General features: G+C 38.2%; 1 protein-coding gene across 1 annotated transcript; it reads right to left on the bottom strand.

Annotated features, from left to right (window-relative positions):
* Positions 1 to 7,117: 7,117 nt before the first annotated feature.
* LOC139710158 (26S proteasome non-ATPase regulatory subunit 13-like) lies at positions 7,118 to 25,967 on the bottom strand. The gene is made up of 10 exons (XM_071622091.1): positions 25,835 to 25,967; positions 20,802 to 20,880; positions 19,515 to 19,605; positions 16,146 to 16,276; positions 15,307 to 15,478; positions 14,263 to 14,342; positions 11,510 to 11,635; positions 10,663 to 10,806; positions 9,464 to 9,580; positions 7,118 to 8,448 (listed from the first exon to the last, which is right to left on the bottom strand). The coding sequence occupies exons 1-10, from the start codon at positions 25,927 to 25,929 to the stop codon at positions 8,347 to 8,349; spliced, it is 1,137 nt and encodes a 378-aa protein (XP_071478192.1). The 5' UTR covers positions 25,930 to 25,967; the 3' UTR covers positions 7,118 to 8,346.
* Positions 25,968 to 26,222: the final 255 nt, after the last annotated feature.

Raw genomic sequence — 26,222 nt, 5'->3', positions numbered from 1 at the left:
TTATGCCTTCTGGAGATAATTATTACAGATAATGATATTCATATTGGATGGCTTTAATTCATGGAATACCAGGGATTATACAACACCTTAGAATGATGTTGAATTGTGATTGGCCAAGAACATGTCACATGACATTCAATAGAAAATACCTATCAAACTCATTGAGAGTGACAGCCGTGCATTAGGCCCCTGGCGTGGGCCTAATGCACAGTTCGCAGGTACTAATGTACGGCTTCGCGGGTGGTAACTAATGCACGGCCGCTCGACTTCACTAGCAAAGCGCCAGCAAACTACGTGCTGGCCGGCTGCGCTGGTAAGTTCGTTCACAGGCCAGGCGCAGCGGAGTACTGCAACGTTACATGTACGCGCAGCTACTTTACCTTGCTAGTTAAGTTGCATGTATTGCGGCCTTACGTTAGTACGACTATTTTAACTTTTGACTCTGATCTGCTACATGGACCACAGTGATCTCAAAATCAAGACTTCAATTCAAGTTGAGAAACCGTAATTTGATTATTTTTCTGTGTTTTTATACAAAATCATTGTCGGAAATAGACATAGTCTAGACCTACTAACGTTGGATCTACCGACATCTCAGATCGGCCTAGGCCTAACATTAGAACATTCTCGATCTAACGTTAGTGTAGAATGGGTATAGACCCTGCAGAGTTTGCGATTCCTGTGACTGTGTGGTCGAATCATGATGAGTGTTTGAATACACTGGGTGGTTTAGAATTCTCGGCCTAATTGTTACATTTATTTTTGGGACTTCCCGAGTTGCCGGTCACTGATTTAGTACTGTGATTATGGACAAGGTGTTGTATAAAACGAATAATTTATGATTTTGTTCGTGCATTGGGGCACGTAATATCTCACTCGGCGCGAGATTCACCACTGGTCTATTCAACGCGGCACTACGTGCCTTGTTGAATAGACCAGTGGCTTATCTCGCGCTTCGTGCAATATTCGTGCCCAATGCACTCACAACTCATAAATTAATTCGTACATTATACAACACATGTATGGAATTTTGCCATCTGATTGGATGAATGCGGGTCACATGGCATTCAGAGGAATCAGCTATCCAACGCTCACTCTCAATGGCAGTGCAATAGTCGACTATTGAACGGTACAAGCGAGCCGGCAGTGCAATAGACCCTAGGACACACTGAACTTGTGTATCGAACAGCTAGCTGGCATTGATGCATACGCGCACCCATTGGGTTTGCGCTGCGCCAGCAGCACGATACGTATACCACCGGTTCACCAGTCCACAGCCATGACAGGCTGTGGCGTGCAAGTCTGTTTTTACACGCGAAAGGCCTGACACGTTAGTGTACATGTCAGATTATCATGGCTACGTAGACCTAACAGGTTACCTCTTCTCGCCCGAGCTTTGTTCTCGTCTCTGATGAGGATCTCAGCGCATTGCTAATCATGAGTGAAGTGAAGCAGCAAATACTTAGAAAGTGGTCAAATACAGTATGCTTTCTAGACCTAGCTAAGGTTTAGTTAGACCTTTTTTCAAGACCTACCACAGATCGAGCTAGTGGCAGTACGTTACGTAGCCAGTAGTCCTGACGTAGGCGTAACTATCGTTAACATTAGGCTTTTGCACAGTTCTCCACCTACCTAGATAGGGTTAAAGCATATCTATTTTGGTTTAGACTCTAGACCAGGCCTAAGCATTTCAAAATCATGTGTTGTATAAACAAATATTCACTCACTAGGGGCAATATTGCACTCATCTTCGATTCGTGCAGAATTGGCCGAACTCATTCAATATTTTCTGGTGTCCCATTTATTGGCATCCAATGTTACATAATTCTGCAATTTGGTCAGCTATTATCATCTCGTTTAAGAATTATTCTTGTGCAATCAGCTAAAGGTATGTGTGACTGTGAAAGCTGGCCAAATTTGTTTTGGTTGCATTATGATTATGAATCTTCCTCTAACAGTCATGCCTAAGGCTGTACAGCTCATTGTATGACAATAATAGGACAAATATTTGCTTGACTAAATTCTTAAAGTGAAACACCACTGTTTAATTTGGCTTAACTAGATAGAGCAGAATCAAGTGAACAGAATAAAAAAATTATTTCAATAAAATCAGACATGAAATCAGAAAGATGTGGGAAGTCAAAATTGCATGTTTCTTCACAAAGCGGTAGCATACGTGTAGGTCAAAACCACATATTCGATGTGGACGAGTACATATTCGATGTGGACGAGTACCTATTAGATGATGTAATTGCATCTGATTGACAAATTGCTCTACATTGTACATCGTAATAAAACTAATCATTTGAAACACATGTATAAACAACTCAATGCAAGTATTTCATTATGATGATGTAATCACCTCACAACTTTAATCACAAGTCCCCCATTGACCCATGCAAAACTGTCAAATGAGATAATGAAATGAGATAACAATGGATAGATTCTATCCATCACATGAACTTATTACAGAATTGGAATACATTTGCAGTGATGGCTTTCCAAGTTTAAGGGGTTGTAGTCGTGTCCTATGCTTGAAATGACTTAAAGCTTTTCCTCTTCGTGTGATGTTACTCAGGGTTTGTGGTTGGGTTTTTTTTCCTAATGTCAGCCCTGGTATTTTATTTTAGGTCAGTGTAGCAAGAGAAGTAAGAGAGACATTGTTTTTACATGAGAGTTGTCCAAGCGACAGGCAATTGCTACTTTTTACGCATACTGCCCATTGTGTGTAAGTCACATTGTCACACAAGTTAGCTCTTTTAATCTATGCTTGTATGTACCTCATACTTTTGAGAATGACATCCTGTGAGTTGTTGAATGCAGAGGCAAGAAGAGCTGTACTGATTCAAAAGAACGAACAAAAACAAAAAAACAGCTGAGAGATCATACTAGCTTTAATGCTATGTATATTATGTGTGTTTGTAGTACAACAATTTTAAAGCTTTATACATGTACCGTGCGAGCTAGCTCCATATGTAGGGAATTGATGTTTGAGTGCCCATCATCTGAAATCAGTGAAATTTCAGTAATTCTTTCTCACTATGATATTTATTATTCCCCATCTGTATCATCATACACAACTAGACTTCCTTACTGTTTCAATCATAGTGCAACTCTTTCAAATCTGACACGCTGTAACACCAGCATAGCTGTGGATCACATCATGACTATTACCTTCATAGTACAGGCATCTACCATTAAAATGAAGTCCTTGGAACCATCAGTTTTCTTTTATTATATAAAAATTTCATCACATCTAAACAATGATGAAAAGGTGTGTGGATAACAATTTTGGAAACTGAATATTCACTTTGTTGTAACAAGAATTTCCTTAAAACCTTGTTTATTATAATGGAAGTGCACTGTACTCAATATCATAGTGTGGTTCCAAGAGTCCTGCTGCTTATATGTTGTTTGTTTTATCAGCTGAATGTTTCAATGTTATCATTTGCTCTCTACTTTTGAGAGTGGCAGGGATCAACATCTTGTGCATTAGCATATGTTCTGAAGAGTGCTGCTAACAGTAGTTTAGAATTGTATTCAGGTTTATAGCATTTGCAGCATCACCTTGGTGTAGGTAGCACAGAAACTAAATATTTGGATACATGTATGTCACGCAAACATCAATTAGTGGAGCTTTCTCATTTCTGCAATTTTCTTGAAACTCTCCCTGCACTGTATTTGTATAAGTTTATAGTATTTATTGCAACATATTGGGATCTGGTTTGAGTTTGCTGGATATTTGATTTTGTGAAAACAATGCCTCCTGTTACACAGATGCTTTGATTAATGTCTCCAAGGTTGGAAATGGCTTTCTTTCCTCTTGAAAAGTGATATGTCTTTCTCTTTTCATCAGTGTGGTTCACAATCACAAATTCACCCACTTGCAAAATATTGTCTTACAATTCTCAGTCTTGCAAATTATATGAGGGACATACTAGTACTAGAATGTATATGGCATATAATAGTATTTATTCAGTAACATTATACTGCAGTATTACAGTCCACTGTTTGTCACAATTTCATAAACTTGCATAAAATAGCCTGAAAAGGCAGTTGACTAATATGTTATCACAGGAAAATAAGAAAAACATCAAGGTAAAATGTCACTTTTCTTTTAATCCCTTTTTTTAGTTAGTTCTATGTCTTTCATGTAATCTGAAAAAAAAATTTGGTATTTGGGCAAGGTATTATGTGACAAATAATATATTTGAGGCAAAACCTGATGACAGCAAGGAGGCATATTCCCAAATTTCTGTTAACACAAATATTTGAGAAGTCGGTCAGCAAAATTTGATACGCGGATAGTGTTACTAAGTAGTTCCCTGGTAAGATAGGTTAAAAGTTTGCCAAGAGTTCAGAAGGTACATCAAAGCAAACAGACATGTACACATTTTTGAGTTGGCAGAGTGTCATGTGTGAAGAAGATATGTCTGTCAATAGTGTTGAAAGATTTTTTTTTTTTGTGGGGGGGAGGGTCTTGTTGCATATGACAAGACTTGAAAGATTCCATGTGTGCCATCTGTTCCAGATGTCTTCATGTGGATATATGAATTTATGTTTCTAAGTAGTCATACTTTGTCATTTCACTCCAAGATCTATTCAACAGACAGAGACTGAATCCCCATTTTAACAGTGCCTTTCAAACTAGAGTTGTTGTTGTTTTTTTACCCTGCCTGTTAAAACAGTCCCTGCAAAAAGGGGTGTGGACATTGTCATGGTAAATTTTTGCCGATTTCTACCCTAGCCAGCCAGGGTAATTACCCAACATTACCTTAACATTACCCCGACAACCCTTCTATTAGAATGCTCCCACAGTAACATTCCTCCGATACATTCAAGATGCGTACGCAACATTGCAGACAGAGAATGACTGACATGCCATGCACCAATCACATGTATGGATTGTAACTACTGATCTCTATGTAGCGAAGATCAGTGATTGTAATCACATTCTCTTTACTAACTGTAATGCTATTGCCTACATAGATGTGCACAATCTAGAATAGGCGACACTGACCAGTGGGCAAGGTGGTCTCACCAGTAGACAACACCCCCTTCTTGAAAACTTACTCGAGGTTTTCGGTGAGTGTCTGTTAAAACAGTATCCCTCGCTCTCTCTCCTGTGGTGTTATTGCCCGAGGCAAGGAATTTTCTCCGGATGTTGTCCTGATGTTGTTGGGGTAAGGTTTGTTAAAACATGGCTTGAATTTTACATTGCACAAAGTGTATGAGGGCAATTTAAGTTGTCACTCAAGTATAAAGGCATTATGAAGTGGCTGAGCTAAGTCCATCAGTGTGTTATCCCCAAACCAAGCAGGAGAGCTTGTTCACTTTTGGAGTATACTGTAAAAGTGGAAATTTTCAGAGTGTTGAAATTTTTGCGCATTTTGCACAACCAGAAACTAGCGCGAAAATAAAAGCACACAAATATTTTTGCTTGCCATATGTTCCATTACTTATCATTAGTTGATGTCTTGATTCCGTGGAATTAAAAACCCACAAAACTCTTCTTACGTGGCCAAGCGCGAAAAATTAGTTGCGCAAAAATATTCACTTTTACAGTAACCCTCATTTTACGGCAACTGATTGATAGACTGCCCTTTATCTACCTAAGTACACACCAAATATTCAGTGTTTGAGTAATAGCCAAGGCATACATACTCGGATGGGATTTTTTTTTTTTTTTTTTTATCATGGCCATTACTCAAAACACTGATAAATTGGTGTGTATTTACAAGTATGAAGGGCAATTTGTTAATCAACCTTCATTTTGTTGCTCCTGTTTGTCACTTTCTCACACTTATTATTTGTACCAAGGACAAGTGGAATCAAGAACAATTTGTAAGAGGAACAGGGGAACCTCGTTATGAGAACCTAGTAACAATGACAATTTCATTGTAGATGTACCTTGCTAATCAGGGCCCCATTTTATCAAAAGATGAAATCGATTAAAATTTTAAATTTCCTTACCACACAGGCTGCCATAGACTTACAGTTGAAATCAACTATTGTAATCAATTTCAACTCTTCATAACACAGGGCCCAAGGTTTCTCACTATGTCAGGTACAAAAACAACTTTACAGATATAGAATTGTGACTTGCAAAATCACCGTGTTATAAGAGGGTCTTATTATAAATGACCTTTGTTACAGGTTCCACAGTACAAATGATTTTTGCGAGGCAGGAACTTGTTATTCAGATTTGGGGTTTGGGGACTGTAGTTTGTAATGTTATCCTACACGCTACACACTGTATTTATGTACTGTAATTACTGGTACATGTAGTCATTACTAGCACTCACTGTGCCAGAGTGTTTCTTTACAGACACTTTCAGTGGTAAAATTCTTGACATCCTGATGATATTATGTGTGTATTAACAGAATCTAAAAAAGAATAAAATAGAATTAAAGAAAGAACTTTTATTGACAATATGTAAGTACATCTGTATGCGTAATGCTGTGAATCTGGATTTGGAGATATAAATGTGCCAGACATTTCTACAACTGGTGCTTTTTATTTTCCCCTCATACTTTTCTTGCATAATCCTTTCCTTTAGACATGTAATTTGTTTTGGATGTTTTCCTCATGATGACTATTTATGCCTTTATTGTAATGGTGTTATATGAAGAAGATGGGTTGTTTGATGTTGGCAACACCAGGCAATTGTCTGTGCAGATGCATATACTTGTATTTAGGGGAAATGCACTTCTTTCTTTTTTTTTCTTGGGACTGTTGCTGCAATACTCTACTAATGAATAGAAGAACCTGGACATGTGCTGGTTTATGTATTCCCAATCATGGTGTCAATAAATATTTTTGAGTACAGAATAGAAGTACCAAATGATTTTATGTCTTCCTTTCAATTTAAAAGCAAATTTGATTTTTTTTAAAAATCACAAAAACAATGGAAGTAGCACGATGATGATGCTCTTTTATTTGCAAGTACACATCATTACCACATACATGTATCCATCTGCCTGGGACAATACAGATGTATACACATACTTAATCACATTTAGATTCAACATGTACCAAATATTAGACATGAACACTGAATATGGTTCCTCTCACTTCCCAACCCCACCCCCACCCACTCTCCCTTTTTTCCAGTATTGTTGGATTGGAAGAGCCTAATATGACCACAGATTAATCACACATACAACTAATGGTCACCAGCTCTGTGAAATCTGCACTTTTTTTCTTTTTTCTTTTTTTTTTTTTGGGGGGGGGGACATTTCAAGATTTTCAGTTTTTCTAATACATTTGTACAAGGCTCAAAGAGATGGAAAGGAACAGTTCTGTGTTCAGGGCCTGGGAAGTTAAGTAGTCGTAGACTCAACTAAGAATCAGTCCTTTTCAGATGTGAAACCAGACCACATGACCCTGATTTAATACAGGTAACTACTTTCTGAGCTGTTGGGCTTCATGTTTAGTTGGCAGATTTTTCACATATTCACAATTTTTACCTCCATTAAAATTGCTCGAAAATCAAGATTTTGTATAAGAAACATATAAATTCTTTTAAATCATGCAAAATGCATTTATTTATCTTTAGCCACCCCCCCCCAACCAAAACAAACAAACAATAATTTCTATTCCTTGTGACAACAATATATTGTAGGCCATGAGAAGAAAATTTTAGAATATCCAGAGGTTTGCTTCTGACCAAAAAAAACCAAACAATAATAATAATCTGCTGCCCACTCTGGTAACAGCCCTGATCAGTCAGCTGTCCTAACTTCGGAAACACCTTGCAGTTAGCTACAAAAATAGGTTCTAGACAGGGTTGTACGTAAGTCCGGTAATTAGATGTGTCTAAGTTAAATTAAGATTATGAATAAAGACTGTGAACAACATACAAACAGTATGTTCACAAGCCGAAATCTAATGTCATTCCAAGCCTACAAATATAAACCTGTGCCATTCTAGAGGGATCATTTTATTGAGCATTTGTTCATAAAAGACTCTGCAAGCTTCCAGCCTCAAATAAATAAACATGTATACCTATGCCCTGGACTTTTCCCCCTACAAACATAAAAAACATTCTGCCTTCCTGTGAACACACACCCTATCCCTCCTTCAACTTATACCATCTGCTGGCCCTAATAACGTCACAGTTACTCATGTGAATGATGACAGCTGAATGACTTGCATTCGAATATCCACTAAAGTGTTCCAGGTTTAGTCGTTGAATCCATGTTGAGACTTGGGACGAGTGAGAATGTGGCAAATTCCCTTCCGGCCCGACAAGGTGGAATAAAGCATAGCTAAACCAGACACTGGAGTGACCAATTCACTGTCCATCTCCTGGTGATCTCAGTGAGATCACCCCCTGGGCCAATTCAATTCCTGTCCAGGATGTCCTGTGCCCGGTCTTCCAACATGAGCTGTGTGTTCTTGATGTACTCGCACCACTCTCCTAGACGAGTCTGCATGGTGGCAATCTATAAACAAGGAGTCACAAACAAAAAACTTCCAACTTGCAATGCCAGTTGAATGACAACAGCCCTGGTTAACCAACAGGGTGACACTCTTGAAACCTACTGGCTTCTATGCTACACACTGAGATGTGCCTCTCATTTCATCCTTTTCAGATTCGTTTATATACCGTATATGCCTAATATACTGTATACGCCAAATGTTTAGCCAGTCCGATTTTTCACAAATTGGGACTTCCCCAAAAATGGTTAAATTCATGAGCGTTGAGTACAGTAATGAATTGAGAAATGTGCATGCAAGTCACTTTATGTTGGGATCAGAGTATATATTTTGCATGTTTTTATATTTGCAATTAGCACCAGACAAGTGAAATTTAGGAAAATAAAAAACCCTGAGATATATATCATCGCTGGGGCGACAAGACCTCGTATCTACAAAATGTGAAATGTTCAGAAGAGCAAAAAAACAAGGCGGCCAAAGCACTATAACGAATGGGATAGCCTTTCGTTTGACATGCCATGGTGGCTTTATCTTTGGAGTAAGACAGTTTGAATTTGGTCAGGACATCACTATTCACTTAACCCATTATTTGACCATTAATCCAAAAAAGTAATTTTCATCAAAAATTTAAGATACAAGGTCTTGTCACCCCAGCGACGATATGCCGTTATACAGTAGCTGAAACTTACACTGCACATATTACATATAAACACTTCAAAAAAAAGTCTCATGCAGAGTTCAGTCAAGCTTTGGGCATTACTTTATTTCCAGCATCTCATATTTGATGGATCTCCCGTTACATTTGACAGATTTCTGCTGCGTTAAAACAAGAAATCAGCCTCTGCATGTAACAACCATGTACTGAACAGAGAAAAAGCCAGCAGTTGAATGTACTTAAATTGAGGAGAGGTTAGACACAAATGTGAGTGCATTTGAAAATTGTTGTTTTCATATTTGTTACAAGGCTAAGATTAACTGTATCAAGTAGGAACCTGACCCTCTTTGAACATGGCATCTTACCTGTTTGGAGTCCAAGACCCTGGGTTGGACCCAAGTCATGTGTACCTTGCTCTCCACTTGGTCTATTGAGCCTTTAACCAGCCCCAGGGACAGTGCCTTCATGACCAAGATCTCAACCTAAGAACAGGGAAACAAACAATCATGTAGCTCAAGTTAGACTACTGTAAAAGTGGATATTTTCGCGTGACTAATTTTTCGCGCTTGGCCGGGTCGGAAGAGTTTCGCATGTTTTTAATTCCGCCGAATCAAGACATCACGCACAGGCACATATGGTTGCGCGATCTGCGCGAAAATTTGAACACCGCGAAAATTTCCACTTTTACAGTATGTTTGACTTTTCTTTTATTGTCACCTTGTCTCATATTTGAAAAGCCTTAGAAAAATAATGACACTGAAGATATTGATGAAATACTTGTGATTACCGCAATAAAAATAGTAATGATGATTAAGATATCAATATGTCATAAATATCATCATCGTCATCATCATCACAAGAAGAACAACAAATATGATTACAAAGATAACAATATCACTAATAAAAGGATAACAAACATGAAAGCATCTCCTTGTTTACCCAGGTTGGCCACATCAGTGTTAATAGTGGGTGCATTCACATTAGAATTATTGTGTTGTTACATGTATGCCAAGGTTAGAAATATACACTGTCACTGTTCTCATTGACAAAAATATCACAATAATAGATATGTGTATTGCGGTACTTCAGTTGGCACTGGTCTCATTCACAAAATCCTGTGATATTTCTGGCCAGAAATACAAATGAAAGAATGAAGGATTGAAAAAAAAGGATCTTCATTCATTCAGTCATTGTAAATTATCTCTCATTAATTCTCTATATGGTACAGTGGTATTTCTGGCTCAAAAGTACAACTCTCCAAGAGAAGCACCGCACATACACACATCTACTGTGGGGAAAAGACATTAAGTGTATCAGGTCACTTGAAAAATACACCGCAGTGCGGTGGATGATGTTTCAGAACACGATTCACACTCAAAGTTTGCATGTATATTTCGCGTGAAGTTTGAATTACCATCCTAAATATCACAGGATTTTGTGGTTGATTTTGCGGAGTATTTGTGTTCACATTCAAAATAACTCAGTATTTCACTGCAAGTGTGAATAAGCTAGGCTCCTTATGCTCTATTCTCTATTACACATCAAAACTTTGGGGACATCTCACCTCATTGAGTGGCAACTTGGCAGCCTGGGCGATCTCTGCAAAAGAGAGGCTTCGATTGTTTGCCGGCCTCGTGAAAGTCATCTCCATCAGGCAGAGGAGGGAGATTTTCTGCCTCAGGGGCAGCTCACTTGTGGCCAGGTCAGGCTGGAGCAAATTGGGGGGAAAAAAAGGGTCAAGGTTGGTGATGAACATTTTGCACAAAATGCAGGATTACAACAATATACTACCCATCAAATCAATCTTCTGCAAAAATGAGATAATGAATTGTTTACTCACCTACAGTACTGTAAGTACTAGTTTGATACTTTCAATTACATGCTGAACACACCACATACAGTGCATGCTCGTTACAATAGACATGGCTATAACAAAATTCTTGTTACAACGAAATGAAAATTCAGGTCCCAACATTATCATCCTTTATACACTATGATGTTTGGTTATAAAGACAATGAAAACCGCCAGTCCGGAGGACTTCGTAATAACAGGAGTTCACTGTATTTAGTGAGTCTATTTTTTTGTGAACTGGGAGTCCCAGACAATATCGTGAGTGTTTAATTTTGCAATTGTGGAGTACAAAAATAGAGGTAGAAATATACACGTGCACATCACACTCATGTTAGTATCAGAGTTGCAATGTAATACGTTTGTGTGTTGTTAAATTGCGAATAGCACCAGACTCGCACAATTTTTGAAAATAAAAACCTTTTTGGCAATATATAGCGTATATACAGTATTCAATCTAGAATAATTCAGCCACTTTGGCTACTTCCAGTATGTAGGCCATACAGTGTGGATCAGATATAAGGCACAAAGTAAATTTTTGCATGATGTATGTCAAACCCACCTGTTGTTTCCACACCTGTGCCAGTGACTCAAACTGGTCCAGATTGCCACTGTTGAATGCGAAAAGGAGGTCCACTAGCCATGACTTGTCAGTAGAGCGGAGTGAAGCCAGAACAGGATGAGCAAGCTGGCAAGAAGAGGCATCATCAAGAGATGAATACATCCCAGTTCAATTACACTACCTTATCCTAATGACACCCATAGCATTGAAAAACTTAATACACCATGTACAACACGACAGCACTATACAGACAGCAGAGACTGCGAAGTAAGCTTGTAATAACACAATATGTGAAGCCACATGACAAGTTCTCTGCAGTTTTTAGACATGATCAAAAGTATCCTACACCTGGATGTCACAGACAAGACAAACTCATGCCAAGATGAAACTATCCCATTATCCAACACCAGTCATTGTGACCAGACATCAACTGAGCTTGATGATCATATCACAAAACTTTGATTGCAACTGAAACACCTGCAAAGCAAGAAAAACAAAAGGAACTAGAAATGTCGCTATGGCGACTGGTATGCCTCCGCCATAATACATGGTTCTCTCAATGTGTATAGTACAATGTCTTCACAATGTGTGATGACAGTTTCACATAAGTGGCAAAATATTGCAATGACAGGTTTGTCATAAATGTCTTGAATGTTCACTTTCCTTGAACTAGGTTTGCTATTGTCTAAGAGTGCAGGTACGTGTATTTGGGGAATTGAGGATTTTACTTGACTTTTGACCAACCCTTTAACAGGTTTATGCATTGAGTAATTTTCAAGGTATGATGAACTAGAAATGTCGCCATGATGCCTCCACCATAATGCATGATTCTCCCAATAGGTGTATATGTAATGTCTTCACAATGTGTGATGACAGTTTCACATAACTGGCAAAATCAAAATGACAGGTTTGTCAGAAATATCTTGAATGTCTTGAAAAGAGTGTAATTACAGTATAAAATTGATTTTTTTTTTTCATTTAAACCTGGCCTTGACCCTTAACCTTTGACCTTCTAGCAGGACATTTCCACAAGAATCTCCATTAGGTAATACATGTATATTAAGTTTTAAAAATAATAATGCAAGCATTGCATACTAGTATATGAGGGAAATAGTAAAATTTTGATGAGTTGACCTTGACCTTTGACCACTGACTATTGACCCATGACCCCTAAATACCCTAGATAATCCCTGCCAGTCAGTAAATGTGTATGTACCAAGTTCCATGAAGATACATTGAACCATTTGTGAGAAAAGTGAAATTGTAACATTTTCACCTTGTCTTTGACCTTTTGACCTTTGACCTTATGACATGAAACTCTCTCTGGAGAATCTTTATGCTGTAGTTCATGTCTACACTAAGTTTCAAGAAAATACCTTCGGGCATTGCATGGATATGGGGGAAATAGCAACATTTTTAGCATTTGACCTTGACCTTTTGACCTTTGACCTCTTGCCAATGTCACTAAAATCTACTCAATTAATTGCCCCATCATACATCATCCTTGGACCAAGTTTGGTGAAAGCTGCTTCATCCAGTTTAGAGTTATCACGTAAACAGATAAATTTTAGGATTTGACCTTGATCTTTGACCTTTGACCTCTGTCCGATTTCACTCAAAAATCAATCACGTAATTGTCCCACCATACATCATCCTTGAACATGGTTTAGTGAAATTTGCTTAATCCAGTCTTGAGTTATCGCGTAAACAGATACAATTTCATGATTTGACCTTGACCTTTGACCTTTGGCTGATTTCGCCCAAAATCTAATCAAGTAATTCCCCTATCATACTTTATACTTGGACCAAGTTTGGTAAAATTCCAGTCAATATTACTCAAGTTATCGCATAAACAAATGCGGACGGACGTACGTACGGACGGACGGACAGACAACCCGAAAACATAATACCTCCGGCACCACTTCGTGGCGGAGGCATAAAAAGTGAATTACAGCATAAAATAGATTTCTTTTTTTTTTTGCATTTAAGCCTGGCCTTTGACCCTTAACCCTTGACCTTCTGGCAGGAAGTTTCCCAGAGAACCTCCATTAGGTAATACATGTATGTTTTAAAATAATCCTGCAAGCATTGCATTGATATGAAGGAAATAGTGAAATTTTGAGGATTTGACCTTGACCTTTGACCCCTGACTATTGACCCATGACCCCTAAATTCCCTAGATAATCCCTGCCAATCAGTACATGCGTATGTACCAAGTTCCATGATCTTTGACCTTTGACCTCTGTCTGATTTCACTCAAAAACTAAACAAGTAATTGTCCCATCACACATCATCCTCGGACCAATTTTGGTGAAATTTGCTTGATCCGATCTTGAGTTATCACGTAATCGGATACAATTTCATGATTTGACCTTGACCTTTGACCTTTGGCCTTAAGCCGATTTCATCCAAAATCTTATCAAGTAATTGTCCCATCATATTTTATACTTGGACCAAGTTTGGTTAAAGTCCAGTCAATATTACTCAAGTTATCGCGTAAACGAATGCGGACGGACAGACGTACGGACGGACGGACAACCCGAAAAAATAATGTCTCCGGCGCCACTTCGTGGCGGAGGCATAAAAAGGAAGAAATTACGTCACTGTCTTCTGATGTGATAGATACTTCTCTTTGGACATTTTGCACTCATCAAATACATGGCCACAGTGTACATACACAACATATAACCAATTCTAGGAAATCTTCTTGCCCATTAGATAGTTGAAAAAAAAAATAATAATGGTCTACTCACCAGTTCACCAAAGTTGTAGACACCATCACCAAGAAGGGCTGCAAGACCTAGGTTGAAGGCTCTTTCTCTCTTTTCTGCATCTGATACAAATAATATTAGTACAAACCATTTTAGCAATTACATCTTTCATTTCATGAAGTGCACAACAATATATGTAAACAGCATTATTGGCAGATTTGAGGAAACACCTTTTCATAATTGGGAAAATGTCTTTAGTCATTACAGGGGAATTTCAGGTCAGTTAAAAGTTGGTCTGAGAAGGATAGAGTAAAATATGACAAGCACAACAATGAAAATTTCAACAAAATTATATTAAAACTAAGAAAGATATGAAATTTCACATATTTGCTAATTTTTTACCACAAAAATTCTTGTAAAGATGACATTTTGACGAAAATGGTGAAATGATGCAAATTTAAATTTTCTGTTATATAAGTGTCAAACATTATGTTATTCCTGGCTGAATAACTTCAAAGTATGATCAGTCAAATATAATTAAGATTTGAGACTGGGGCATATCAGTAATTACAAGTGAACGAGAAAGTGGAAATTTTAACATTTCATGTAGAATCTATATAACAGGTTAAGAAGGGTTGAAATCATCAATTCACTATTTGCATATATGCATAGACTGTTCAAGAACTGCTATGTGAAAATTAGCAAAACTTTACAACATCATTTCCTTAATTTTCGCCCAATTTTGATCAAATTTTCGTTGTTGTGCTTGGAAGACTTTATTCTTTCTAGACTAACTTCCAACAGGTTTGGAATTCCCCTTTACAATACTGAGTGCTGACATGGCCACACTCATGTACAGTAGGTGCCTGAGAGACATAAGTGCGCCAAATTACAACAGAGTCAGTCCAAAAGACATACAACAGGATCCCCTGCAGTTTGAAACTCCCAGTATATGTTTACACTACTGAGCGCTGCACTAGCAACTAAAGACAAAAACTACTCATAGAGAAAACATCCCCGCACTAGAGAAAACATCCCCGCAGGTGCAATAAGCTAGGAGCCCCTAAGTTGTAAGTCAGTTTGTACCTGGTATGTCTTTGATGTCCAGGCAGCCAAGATACCTCAAGGCGTCCCTGTAGTAGGAGGCATGGTTTCCTGTGACTTTGTAGTAGTTGCTGGAAAGGTCATAGAACCTGGAATGGACAGACGTCACCCCATCATAGTTGTCAAGGATTTTCTGCGCCTCTTCAACTCTGGCCTGGGAGAGAAAAGTAAAATTATTTGGAGCAGAAATACTAAACCAAAAAAAAAAAAAAAAGACGACACATGAAATGTGATTCACTTCAGCTATTACTTCATACAGGACATGAAGAGACTTCTGTTCTATTACTTGTCATTGATATTTTTGCCAAAATAATTATGCTCTCTAATTCAGGGACATGAAACGAGGGGTATTTGATTCGCACAAACTACAAATTTTCTTTATATAAAGCAAAGGGGTTTCTACTGAAAGTAAAATATTTATCATGCACATACTGTGTAGCAAGCACACCTTCGTTTTCAAACACATTTCAAAAGGAACACTTGTACCATAGACCCCTGCTTTTCAACTGGTGGGCCGCAAAGCTGTCATGCGTGGGCTGCGATGTTGATCAAAAATAAAATAGAAAAGATTCAAATTCAATCAAACTATGAGCCTTGAAATGATTTGTAGGAGCCAAAGCGGCCTTGGGCTAAAAAAGGTGCACAGCTGTACACAAAGTCAGCTAATCTGTCTATTTAGCCCTTCATAATGAAGCATTGAAGCAATTAAGTAGAGAGTGCATGTCTTTAAAGAGAGGCCCTTTTTTTCATGTTCATTTCGTACATATATTTATTGATTCAGGGTATTGTAGAAAGTAAGAGGATTCACTATTTTCACACACCTTGGTGCCTTCAAGGTCATTAACCTTCAGCTTCATCATCCCGTTGACTGTAGTGCAAAGGATGACTGCTTGGTCATCGGATTTAACCTTCTCCTCCATCTTATCCATGAAAGCCAATGCTTCATTGTAATCTGCACAGGATTGAGCAATGCAAGAGAACATTTCATAACGTCAAACAACCTGCCATCAATCCATAAACAGTCAACTCTACATAGTATATGCAGGACTGACAAAAATGCATAGACTTGGGTGATATTCAATTTTCGCATTCGATATGCAGAGAATAAGACATATAAGGCTATGACGTAAATTAGGACTTTTAAATTCTTACTGACGTGGCCGATTATTCAACCCATAAGATGCTCTGTCGACTAACACGGAGTTGACTGCAGTTACTGGGAACAAAAAAAAAAAAAAAAAGGCAAATTTGGAAAGACAATTTTTCTCTGTAACACTCAACATAATCATCTCCAATTTGCTGACTTTAGCACATTGTATATTTAAACATACTGTTACTGTTTGTCTGTCACCATGTATAAAGCACATCTAGACATTCAAGTAGATTTTAGATTCTGTGCACTTTTCTTCTTAATACATTGCTACTGTTCATCCAAATTAAGAACAACAAAATATGTGAAACACATTTGTATGAATACCTCCTCTGTAGATGAAATCAACACCAAGATACATGTATTACAGACATCTATCACCACTTGAAGTTTTGATACAGCTGCTGTAGGCAGTCAGTAATGGGACATGTTTGTCACAATTCACGTAAGAGACAAAATGGCAAAATTACCACCTACACATGTATGTCAAGTGATTGGTTCCTTACCTTTGACTGTATGAAACAGGTATTATGTAAAATTCTATCAACATTTATGTTTAATTAGGTGATACGCTATCAGCGTATCACCTATTGTGATTGTCAAAATCTCTCTTTATTTCTTTTTATTCTTCTTTCTTTCTGGACAATTTTGTGTCATCAATATCTCAAGAATGACATTACGGAATAACATGACATTTTCAGGGAACATGTCTCATGACAAAATCTAGCCACAATAAGGTTTTCATGACAGTAACATATCTATGACGTCATCTAGGCGCCATTTTGTGATTTTCGGACCATGTTACATGATCGATCATAACTTCATATCTAAAGGTCATGTCTGTATCATTTTCGGCGGACATTAAGTTCAGGTCACGCTCTATCATACATTTTAATGCTAATTACCTAAGACATTATTACGCGCGCGTACGCGCGCGTCAAACTTTTAAAAGGCTCAAAACAACTTACCAATGGGAAATCTCGAAGTTTCAGACAATTTTAAGCGTTTCGCGCGTTCGCGTCCGTCCGCACATTTTCGCGCGTAGTGCGCGTAAGCAAACTGAAAATGCACATTTTTTGACAGATTTGGATTCCTGATACATTAAGTAACAATATCCATTGATTTCCGATCAATTTTGACCTATAACAAAGGAATGCGTTGGCGTCAAAGTTGAAATTTCGTGTGCGCGTCTTTGTGCAAATATAGCGAAAAACATGTCTTTGTTTATTTCGCCATAGCTCTTTAAAACGTCTGGTTACCCTATGTTTTTATTGCATATTACAAAAACATATGAATTGGAAATAACGTTTCAAGTATTAATATTTCCATAATTACATTATGACGTCATCATATCATCATCTGAAATCAAAAAAGTGGAATTAATTTTTTTGAGGTACTGTTTCTGACATTCATTTGCTCGTATCTCTGTTGTTTAAGCTCAATATTATCCCAAATTCAGATATGGTGTACTTTGAACATTTGCCTTTTAATTCCATGTCATGGTTTTGAAATTTGATGACGTCATCATACCTTAAATTGTGATTAAAGGTAAAGATGCAAAATCGGACAAGTTTACGTGTTATGTCTATGGGAGGTGATTTTTTTTAAAACCATGCATTGACTTGACAACGTTTAAGCACCTTTATCTCAGCTGATTTTGCTTCATTTCCTCTGAAACTTAAGTATGTTGTAGCTGAGACAATAAGCTTCAGTAATCATGCATTTTATTTTTTGAAATCTCATCATCAGGTTGACAATTTTGCAGTTTAAAACTGAAAATGAGAATGGAATGTGGACAAAACGATTCCCGATTCAGCTTTCACATACATAAGTTTACGTTCCTCATATTTTCTCGCCGAGACGTATGGCCGAGTGGTTAAAGGCGACGTCTCAGAGATGTGAGGTTGCGGGTTCGAACCCCACAAGATCACGAAACAAAATACTTAGCTATTTTACTTTTTTTCTTCAATTTTGTATTACATATTCGTCCATGTAGAAATCACGTTCGTATATAAACGCACCTATACACACACACAGACACACACCATATCCCTCTTTTTTGTGTTGGAGACCACATTGCTTCGACTGCTGCAAAATTTTGCAGGCTGACTTTGTCAAACCGATCATAGTATGTAATGACGACGACGGAGGTGTTGTACTTTGAACAATTGTCTTTCAAGACCATGTCATTGTTTTGTACTTTGATGACGTCATCACACTGAAAATTGTGATTAAAGGCAAGGTATCAAAACCAGCCGATTATAGGCTTTATGTCTACGGCGCGTATTTTTCCCAAGTTGCCAGAAATGGCATAGCGACATCAGTCGTTACAAGGCCACATTTCCATCTAGCAATGCAATACATGTTCACGCGGCCATGATTGTTGAGTGGGCATTGACTTTTTCCCCCTGTAATATCTATACATTTCTTTTTTGCCTTACCATTTCCGGGGATGTCCCGTGGCCGAGTGGTTAGAGAAACGGTTTTGCATGCACGCTAAATATAACTTCAAGGTGCCTATATCACATTCTTTTCTTTGTCGATCACAGATGACCGACACCTGATGACCCCAAGCGTATCACCTAACTCGTCAGCGTGACGAGTTTCATATCTCGTTTCACTTTGACATTGATCACAAAGTTGCATATGCTTCTCTGATGCATAAAACAAACTCTGCAACTGAAATTCTCTGGTTTAGGGGAGTGCTGGCAAGGAGCTCTTATCTGATGATCTGCTACAGTGTATAATAAAATTATATGAAGAGTTTGATCGCAAAAAGACTACATGCGTGTAAGTGCCAATTTAAGCATCATTTTTAAACTTGCTAAAGCAAGTCTATCATGAAATAGACCTATTCCAGTGATACCTCACTTGTTACATCACAAGGAAAATTCTAGAACTTATGATTAAACATATCCCTCACTTTCTTATAATTCGCTCTGCTTTTTAGAAGCTCTAAATGCAAATACCTCAAATTAACTAAAATGGAGTTAACTTGTTTTGCAATCAAACTCTTCATATGGTTCTTGAACTCCCTTACCTGGGACCTGTCGCACAATGATAGCTGCAAGCTCGGCCAGTGATAGGGGGTTGATCCTATGCTCAAAGTCGGACAGGAAGTTTTCATACAACTGCATGAGGAAAAAAAACCCAGTAAATCACGGTATACATTGCATTTTCATTGACAGATTGCCCTACATAAACAAGTACTTATCAATCAATGTTTTAGGAGCAGCCATGATTTAAAAAAATAAAATAAAATAAACCATTTTGTTTGACAGCCCTTTACATTGTAAATTCACATCAAGCTTGAATGTGAAAATGTTTGCATGTAATGCTGACAGTCTGATACTCCAAGCACTGACACAGGTGCATAGAAACTTTCAAATAATATACACATTTTATCTTCACTAGCATTAGAAAACACACAAAACAATTTGTTTTTCATTAGCTACATGTAATACACATACTTCACCACGATTGCCATACAAAGGCTTCACAAAATGTAAGACAGAAGTAGGGAGCATTAAGAATACCCCTATTTTAATTATCTTTTTCATTTCATTTTCATTTTTTTTTTCATTTCAATTTATTTTCATATTTCTCACATATATCACAATAAAGTATATAAATACGAAAATTATACAAAACATAATTCAGATGAGACTTCATCAGAATGTACAGAAGTTTGATTTGGTATAAACACGAGGTCTGTATGCATGCGAATTACACTGTGGTCATAATGCGAAAAAAAAATATGATGGGGCCTGCGTAAAAGCATTAGCTTGTACAGCCGCAGGTCCCGTGAGTAATCAGATTAGGGGAAGTTTAAAGTACGGATGTTTTTTAAGACCAACTATATCTGGGGAAACCGATTAAAACAAACAAAACAAAAAATCCAATTAAATATATATCACTAAATAAAAATACAGAAAAACAGAAAGCTGAAAGGTCACATGTTGCAGCAGTGAACAACAACTGCAGAGATTCAAGGGGTGTGTTGCAGAGTATAGAAAATGGCGTAACTGTATGTCATAAATACATAAGTAGAAGGTGGGATAATGAGATTTGTCGTGAATGTAAACAATACCGAAAGCTCAGGAGTAACATTCCAGCATGGGTCCTAAAACCAAGCATTCCATGTGACCATAGTAACCGACAGCTGTCACGCGCGAGAGTTTCGATAACCGAGTGGAACAATAGGTGCATGAACAGCGCAATAGGCAGACTGTTCAAAAATAGTGTTCATGGTTAGGATCCCGCCGGACTTCTTCTCTTCTTCTTTTTTTTGTTGTTGTTGTTGTAAAGTACATGTTGGTTGCCATACCTTGATAAGTCCATCTCCTTGTGCAAAGATGGGCTGCTTGACGAAGTCCAACAATTTTAGAGTGAGTTGATGCCATAACCTGCATCAATATCAGAAATAGAGCAGAGACTGCAATGAATGAGGTAAGATATACAAGTAGTGCATGCACTAAATCTCCTTCAATCTGAGGTTGCACATGACACCCTACAATGTATTTGAGTATATAGTGAAGTAAAGTAACAATGACAATGGACCACAAAGTACTGGGCACCCAAAGAACTCCATTGAAATATTTTCAAAGTTACATCCAGGTGATCATCCAACTGACAGTCTGATAGATATGTTGGTTGGGAGATATCAAGATAGGTAAAGATAGCTACAGCTAGGTACAGCTAAACGCAAGTAACTACACAGTATGTGTTGTCTTCCACAGTTAACCCGTTGAGGACGAGTCCCGAGTATACCCATACTTGGGCAAGCGTCTATGGGAAATGCGTGTTGTAGCAAAATACAACAGCCCTCAACTGGTTAAAAGCAGACGAACATTGTGACAAGACTAAAAAGCAACAAGAAAAAGAGTGAGAATGGAATGAACAAAGCACTGAAAATTTCTGAGTCGGATCAGGCCGATAGGTGTGGCAGGCCGATAGGTGCGGCAGCCCGGTAGTAAGTGAAGCCGCTGGCACCCCTGCTTTGGTGGGTCACTGCATATCAGTTGATTAAGACTCAACTTTTGTCAAAACGAACAGACAGAATTTTTTTTTTCTTTTCATCATGGACAGTGCACGTGTGAGTACCAAAATAATCACCATGTGAACATGAGACAATTTACAAGTATACAGTGTATGTCACATGTGAAATGGATGAGAAGTGAAGAGGGGCTCTCATCAGCATCCCAGGCCAATGGCCTCAAGAGCCTCTCCAAATTTGCACAATATCCAACAACCACCAATATTTGCATATGAGTGAGACCCAAGTCCAGTAAAAATTGAATTTTTGCCGTTTTACACTTTTACACTTGTTGAAATATGTCGATCATAGTTAGTTCGCTGTGCAATAACAGCACTGCACAGCAGCAAACGGCGCAGCATGCATACAAAACATGTTCACAGCATGGCAGTGAGCACAGCGATTTATCTACATGTAAATGTAGCTATCTCAATGCTATCTTTAAAAAGATAATCCTGTTTTTCCGCCTCTCCCTCAGCTTGTACTGAGTCTTGCAGTAGCAAGTGATTGAGGTTTGGGGTTGTTGTTCGTGTTGTGAGTGTGTGTGTGTGTGTGTGAATGAAAGAAGATTGTGAAAAATGTGGTTACAAGACAAGGGTGAAAGAATATAAAGAGAAAGAATAGGAAACGGGGGAAGGAAATGAATGAAAAGATACTAAAACAGTAAACCAGGAAAAGTGAAACAAAAGGTTTACAAAATAGAAAGTACACTTAAGATAAAAACAAAAGATTATGAAAGGCAAGTAAGAAGAAAAACTTGCATTATAAAGGAAAGCAAAGGAGAGATGAATATGTTTGAAAAGAAAAGTGGAAAGCAAAGAAGAACTAAAGATAGAAAACAAAAAAGCACTAGGTAGAATAATACGAGTGATGAATCAAATTTGGATGAAAGCAAAGATGAATACGAAGAAAAGACAGTGTACTGGTAGGGCCTAGGTTGACGAGGAAATAAAGAAAAGGACACATCAGGATGAAATATAAGAAAAAGATATTGGAGAGGAAAGAAAGGAAAGTTTGAAAGGTAGATGGAAGGAAAGAAAGGAAAGTTTGAAAGGTAGATGAAGGAAAGATAACCCATGAAGGAAACAAAGAATAATTAAATGCAAAAAGTAAAATCAAACAGGAAACTGAGGAAGTTACACAAGAGGAACCCACAAAGAAATTAAAAGGAAGGAAAGGGAAAGTTAGGAATACCTGAAAATGAAAGAAGAAAAGATTTTAGAAGAAATTGGAAAGGTATAAGGGGCTGCACAAACACATGCTCAACCACTTTGAATAAAAGCTGCAAACAACCACTACCACAAGACTTGGCTGAGGAAAACAAGAAAAAAACAAATTTTAGCTTTTCACTTGAGACAACATAGAAAAAGCTGCTGTCATCGCTACACTCGGATTAAAGGATGAACATACATGTATTCGAACTGTGCTGTGCCGATTGTTTGTGTACAGAGTAGCATTTCGGGCAATCAAGATTTTCCGAAACTTGAACTTCTCTTCTACTTTGAAGACTCAGATGCAATTACATGTAGAAGGTTCAATAATAGGTTAGGCCTGGCTAGGCCCTAGGTCCTACTGAATAACTAAAGTTGCATTAGAGTGTCTAGTATACGAATAATTTATGAGTTGTGAGTGCATAGGGCACGAATATCGCACGAGGCGCGAGATAAGCCACTGGTCTATTCAACAAGGACGCGTAGCGCCGCGTTGAATAGACCAGTGGCGAATCTCGCGCCGAGTGCGGTATTACGTGCCCCAATGCACGAACAAAATCATAAATTATTCGTTTTATACAACACCTTGTCCACAATCACAGTACTAAATTAGTGACCGCCAACTCAGGAAGGCCCAAAAATAAATGTAACAATTAGGCTGAGAATTGTAAACCACCCTGTGTACTGCTTTCAAACACTCGTCATGATTCGACCACACAGTCACAGGAATCACAAACTCCGCAGGGTCTATACCCATTCTACGCTAACGTTAGATCGAGTTAGGCCTGACTGTTAAGCCTACCTGAGATGTCGGTAGATCTAGTAGTAGGTCTAGACTTTCTCTATTTCCGAAAATGATTTTGTATAAAAACACAGAAAAATAATCAAATTACGGTTTCTCAACTTGAAATGAAGTCTTGATTTTGGGATCACTGTGGTCCACGTAGCAGATCAGAGTCAAAACTAAAAACACAGCAGTAGGTAACTAGGTAGGCCGCAATACATGCAACTAGCTAGGTAAAGTACCTGCGCGTACACGTTAACGTTGCAGTACTCCGCCGCGAATGGTCTGTTTACCGGCAGCGCATCGCAGCGCAGCCGGCCAGCACGTACAATGTAGTTTGCTGGCGCTTTGCTGCTGTGAGCCACAGAACTCTGTGAGCGGCCATGCATTAGTAGCCCCCCACGAAGCCGTGCTATAGTACCTTCGAGCCATGCAATAGGCCCATGCCAGGGGCCTTTTGTATGGCTGTCACTCTCAATGAGTTTGGTAGGTATTTTCTATTGAATGTCATGTGACATGTTCTTGGCCAATCACAATTCGACATCATTCTGAGGTGTTGTATAAAACTGTTTAGTTAGAGTTACTTAACAAATGTTATAGGGTGAGTTTTATACAGAAAAATCCTTCTGTCCAGAGGAGTCTTTTATCATTTTCGACTATATGGGAATGGATTCTGTGAAGCCAGATGACCACATACAGACCGATCTTTTGGTCAAACAAGTGTGCTTGTGAGAGTGAAAGAAGATTGTGAAAAATGTGGTTATAAGATGGGTGAAAGAATATAAAGGGGAAATGAAAGAAAAGATACACTGTATTAAAGTTGAACCTAGAAAATATGAAACAAAAGGTTTACAAAATAGAGAGTACACTAAAAATGATGGAAGGAAAGAAAGAAGAGAAACTTGCATTCGTAAAGGAAAGCAAGGGAGATATGGATGTTTGAAAAGAAAAGAGGAAAGCAATTACTTTAAAGAAAAAAATATATTGAAAACAAAAAAGCACTGTGTAGGTAGACTAATACTATAGAATCAGAGATGAATCAAAACTGTATGATAGCAAAGATGAATAGGAAGGAAAGAAAGAATTGAAAAGGAAATAAAGAAAATGATTCATTAGAACAACACATGAGAAGATGTCATAAGGATTTTTCTGTATAAAACTTTCCAACTATGAGGAAAGATCCTCATACACTTTGTAGTTGGAGGGAAAAACAACCCATCAAGGTTAAATAGAAAACTGAGAAAGTTAGACAAGAGGAAAACCACAAAGAAATGATTGACAGGAAGGAAGGGGAAATTTAGGAATAGATTCTACCTGAAAATGAAAGAGGAAAAGATAGAAAAAGAAAGAGAAAGATATAATGTGGCAGCATACACTCACGCACGCACTGAAGCTACAAGGTGCTAACGCAAGACTTGGCCAAGGAAAAGGGAAAAACAAATTTTAGCTTTTCAACAACACCATAGAAAAAGCCCAGTAGCAGTATGTACGCTGATACACATTTAGTGGACTGTATTACCTGGAAGAAGAAAAAGAAGCCGGTGTGTCGTTAATACATTCAGACCAAAATTGACCCTTCGGCTTCGCGGCTTTGTGCACTCGCTGAACGCATTCGTACTGTGCTTGTGTACAGAGCAGCACAGCGATCAAGATTTTCCAACGATTTTCCAACACATGTACAACTGTAAACACTACGGTTGTTAAAAGGGTGCAAACTTAAATTCTATTCCACTTTGGGTCTTTGGAGACTCAGATGCAAGTATAGGTTACTGAATAACTAATTTTAACCTTGTTACAGATCTAGTTGTAGGGTGAGTTTGTGCATGTTTGGAGATCAGTTGACAAACAGGTGCGAAAGTACACTAACACTAACGCTAACAGTAACAAACTAGAATTTAAAAGAGCTCTTTACGTTAACGTTAACGCCGGTTAAATTTTACTCCTAATACTAGTAATGGAAAGGCTAACTATTAACAACTTACTAGCTAACGTTAGCGCCCCTATCTCAGAAGGTACCTACCCCCTAGGCCAGTGACATTAAAAATTACTGCAGTAAAGGCGGCAAGATATTCAAGTCTGACATAGGCCTACTGTGGAAGCTTGCTGAAAGTGGGAGGGCATTACAGGACTGTCAGAGGCCCGACAAAACAGGTGAATACAAGTGAGTACCGCGTGACCGGAAAATCCTGCCGCTAAATGGATCATAACATCGCCCATATTAACATCCGATGTAACCAGCTGACTCACGGCAGAGTAGCAGCGGCACTGAAGAGTAACTCGTCATTCATTTTAGGTTCAAGTCATCACAGTTGTATAAATAATACACTCACTTCTTATTATAAAGCTCTTCGATGTCATTCCAGACCTCCGCAACCTCTGGATTGCTCCGTTTCTGCTCACTCAAATACTCTGAAACGTCTCTCATCGTGCTTGTGATTGTTGTCTGCCGAGCAATGATAATTTCGCTGATCACATCATAGTCGTCACATCACCTCCTAGCTACCACGCACTCCTCGTACTCGCCTTGTTGATGTGAACAGGTAGGCGGTTCAGCGAAGATAAAGAGACTTGTAGCTTATCAACGTTGATGGCAGCGTCTGTGATTCTGTTTTCCGCAGTTGCAAGTGTACGTGTACCAATGAAGGGCTCTCTGTTCACCTGCATTGGCTGTAAAAAAATTTCCATAAAAACACGTGTTAAAATAAAAATTCAGAGTTT

This window comes from Diadema antillarum, unplaced genomic scaffold (genome assembly GCF_040938485.1).
Source record: "Diadema antillarum isolate AM-2024a unplaced genomic scaffold, OU_Dant_1.0 seq00001505_RagTag, whole genome shotgun sequence".
NCBI lineage: Eukaryota > Metazoa > Echinodermata > Echinoidea > Diadematoida > Diadematidae > Diadema > Diadema antillarum.
Note: the sequence above shows the minus strand (reverse complement) of the source record. Positions and strands in the feature narration are given on the sequence as shown.

Excerpts from the sequence above, each read along its gene's own strand:
- LOC139710158 (XM_071622091.1), bottom strand. The coding sequence starts at position 25,929 with ATGAGAGACGTTTCAGAGTATTTGAGTGAGCAGAAACGGAGCAATCCA. Across the intron at positions 20,881-25,834 it reads GAAGAGCTTTATAATAAGAA|GTTATGGCATCAACTCACTC; the intron begins GTGAGTGTATTA and ends ATATTGATGCAG. Across the intron at positions 9,581-10,662 it reads CCAAGTTGCCACTCAATGAG|GTTGAGATCTTGGTCATGAA; the intron begins GTGAGATGTCCC and ends CCCTGTTCTTAG.